Source organism: Chaetodon auriga, chromosome 3 (genome assembly GCF_051107435.1).
Source record: "Chaetodon auriga isolate fChaAug3 chromosome 3, fChaAug3.hap1, whole genome shotgun sequence".
Lineage (NCBI taxonomy): Eukaryota > Metazoa > Chordata > Actinopteri > Chaetodontiformes > Chaetodontidae > Chaetodon > Chaetodon auriga.
The window spans coordinates 11012014-11015291 of NC_135076.1; the positions used below are offsets into that span (position 1 = coordinate 11012014).

The 3278-nt window shown below is 49.6% G+C and overlaps 1 protein-coding gene across 1 annotated transcript; it reads left to right on the forward strand.

The window, feature by feature from the left end:
• Positions 1-1640: 1640 nt before the first annotated feature.
• foxd3 (forkhead box D3) lies at positions 1641-3049 on the forward strand. Its single transcript, XM_076726850.1, has one exon. The coding sequence runs from the start codon at positions 1697-1699 to the stop codon at positions 2891-2893; it is 1197 nt and encodes a 398-aa protein (XP_076582965.1). The 5' UTR covers positions 1641-1696; the 3' UTR covers positions 2894-3049.
• Positions 3050-3278: the final 229 nt, after the last annotated feature.

Consider the following 3278-nt stretch of genomic DNA (forward strand, 5'->3'; position numbering starts at 1 on the left):
TTATTTCTCTCGGCTTAAACTCCCTTTTTTCTCAGTTAAAACAAAGAAAAGGGGAGTTTAAGCCGAGAGAAATAATAGTTAATAACAGCATAGTTCCATTTCTAATTTATTTATATACTTTAAATATAATTTAACATTCAAATAAAGCTTTGTTCCACATAACTGGCCGGTGTTGATTATAGATATTTCCATTAACCTGTTAAAAGGCTTCCGATAAAATCAATTGAGGGCTTAAACCGCTTGTGGCACATCAGACTGTATTTGAGCTGGCTGTTTTGTTAATTTAGCACACATGAAAACGTTAGCTGAAATAAGAACGCCCTGTTCCTACGGTCCTCCCAAATGTTCTCACACCACGGAGGAAAGCCTCTGTGTTGGATCCGGCATCCTCTGCCTGAGCCCAGCCTACACCGCTCACCTTCATGCTTGTGAATAAATGCTCTCTTTGCATTCACCCGCTGCCCGCATTTCCTACTTTATTCAAATGTAAAATGGTGCAATGATCGGGGTCGTTAGCACCTCTTCAAACTCTTAGGGAAATTCTTTATTCTCTCCATTCATAGTCGCTGGTGCCGCTGCCGCTCAATATCCTTCCCACCTTCGGCTAATCCTGCGGGAATAAATAGACTTCAATTCACGCTTTGCATTCGCATCTTAGATTTACACTGCGGGCTGTAAACATGGAAATATCAAGGCATGCACTTCGGCACCAAATAAACAAAGTACAAATATTTCACTCTCATGCATTTGCAAAGTAAGCTTGACGCTGAGTAACATGCACGAAACCGGATGAAATTAACCTGTGGAAAGATCCACGCATGCACAGTTTCACAATTAAAAACACACACGAAGGAACTTCAAGGAGGATTCAGTGAACTTAGCTGTCGCCGTTTTCATTCTGCAGCTTTCAACAGAGTTTGCTTTCGCAAAGTTAAAGGTTCGGGTTGTTTTTAGGCGGCCGCGTTAATGCGCATCAGATCTTTCAATCACGCGGGCCAATTTTCTCCCCCCCCAACCCCCCTCCCTCCCTCCTCCTCCTCCCCCCTCTGCCACCGTTAAATGGTCTATGACGGACGAACAGAGAAATCAGCGGAAAGCAGCATTGCTGATGTCCCATTGTTGACAAATCCATGAAACAACTCCAGTTTGCATGGTTTAACAGAGAGGAGAGGAGGGTGGAGGGAGGAGAGGAGCGCAGAGGAGAGGGGGCGTCTGTCGTCACCGAACCACGTGTCCTGCACTGATAGTATATCTTATACTGGGAAAAGTAATCTATCAGACAGTCCTTTTAAAAGCTCCGGCCTTTAAAAGCAGCATGTGTCACCTCGACTCGGTTCTCCAAATATCAGTCCTGTAGGAAATACACGCGCCGAGAAGGGACGCCGGAGCGCAAAAGTCGCAACATCTCCAAACAACTTCGAAGCTCGCCGCTTTCCACAGGCCTGCTCACTTACCGAGTGGAGAGATATCTGGAGAAGTTTCTCTTTGGCTTGACTGGCTTGCTGCCGGTTCAACCGCATTCAGCTTTTTTTTGGAGACATCCGATCACTTGACAGGGGCGAACAGAAGTCCAGCAGACCCGCCGTGTGTGCGCACTGACCGCGCTGGTCCCACCTACCCATCACACCCTGCTGCTCGATTGTTTTTGGCTCCGGTAGACTTTTTAAAAAACAAAAAAGTGTAAGTAAGCCGTGAGATGACCCTGTCTGGAGGCAGCGAAAGAGCCAGCGACATGTCCGGCCAAACTGTGCTCACAGCGGAGGACGTGGATATCGACGTGGTGGGCGAGGGAGACGAGGAGGGCATGGAGAGGGTGGACAGCGACTGCGACAGCCCGGGGGGAGGCATCCTGCACGACCTCCGTGGAGAAACGGGCGACGAGGAGCTGGAAGACGAGATCGAGGTGGAAAAGGAGGAGATCGGTTCCGGTGGCGGGAGTCCGTGCTGCGAGAGCTCCGGGGAGGGAGAGACAGGCACGGGAAAGGGAGAGGGTCAGGACCAGAGCGCAGCGGCGGGAGGCGGGCTCCAGAAGCCCAAAAGCAGCCTGGTAAAGCCGCCTTACTCCTACATCGCCCTCATCACCATGGCCATCCTCCAGAGTCCGCAGAAGAAGCTCACCCTCAGCGGGATCTGTGAGTTCATCAGCAACCGCTTCCCGTATTACCGGGAGAAGTTCCCGGCGTGGCAGAACTCCATCCGCCACAACTTGTCCCTCAACGACTGCTTCGTGAAAATCCCGCGGGAACCTGGCAACCCCGGCAAGGGCAACTACTGGACCCTGGATCCCGCTTCAGAGGACATGTTCGACAACGGCAGCTTCCTCAGGAGGAGGAAAAGGTTCAAGAGGGTTCAGCCGGACATGCTCAGGGACCAGACCGCGCTCATGATGCAAAGTTTCGGCGCTTACAGCCTCGGGGGCCCCTACGGGAGGCACTACGGGATCCACCCGGCTGCTTATTCCCATCCGGCGGCTTTGCAGTACCCGTACATCCCCCCTGTGGGTCACATGCTGCCCCCGGGCGTCCCTCTCCTGCCCTCGGCAGAGCTGAACAGGAAAGCGTTCAACTCCCAGCTCAGCCCCAGTCTTCAACTTCAGCTCAACAGTCTGAGCACGGCGTCCATGATCAAATCAGAGCCTTCAAACAGACCATCTTTCAGTATAGAGAACATCATCGGGGTCTCCAGCGCCTCCTCGTCCTCACCGGGCGCTGCTCAGGCTTTCCTGCGGCCTCCGGTGACCGTTCAGTCGGCCCTGCTGAGCGCGCAGTCCCTCTCTCTTTCCCGGACCTCAGCCGCTATCGCTCCCATCCTCAGCGTACCGTCTAACATTATTTCTGGACACGTTTTACCATCAGCGACGGCGGCGGCAGTGTCCAAATGGCCCTCACAGTGACTTCAGAGCAAGAGAAAACAAACTCATATTTTTATATAGAGACATTATCACTGGGGGAAGTGTGAACAGCACAAATCAATACAGTGGACTCTGTAGCCATGTAAAGACTCTTGAAACACAGAGAAAAAAAGAAAAAGGAGATATTTCTGTACAGGTAATATTTGTAAATATTTGTATAAAAAGAAAAAAAAAAGAATGGTTTTACCTGTTTGACTTTTACCTGTCTTTATTTCTTTTGTTCCTGTTTGAGATCTGTGATAATTATTTCACATTTTCTTTTTTATCGGAAGCTCAACTGGACACATTTTTTTGCTTCCTTTTCATACAAGACACGAAAAGCTCTGAAAAAAATAGTCTGTTTATAATTAAAAAAAATATCAAATAT

Coding starts and splice junctions, on each gene's coding strand:
- foxd3 (XM_076726850.1), top strand. CDS start 1,697: ATGACCCTGTCTGGAGGCAGCGAAAGAGCCAGCGACATGTCCGGCCAA.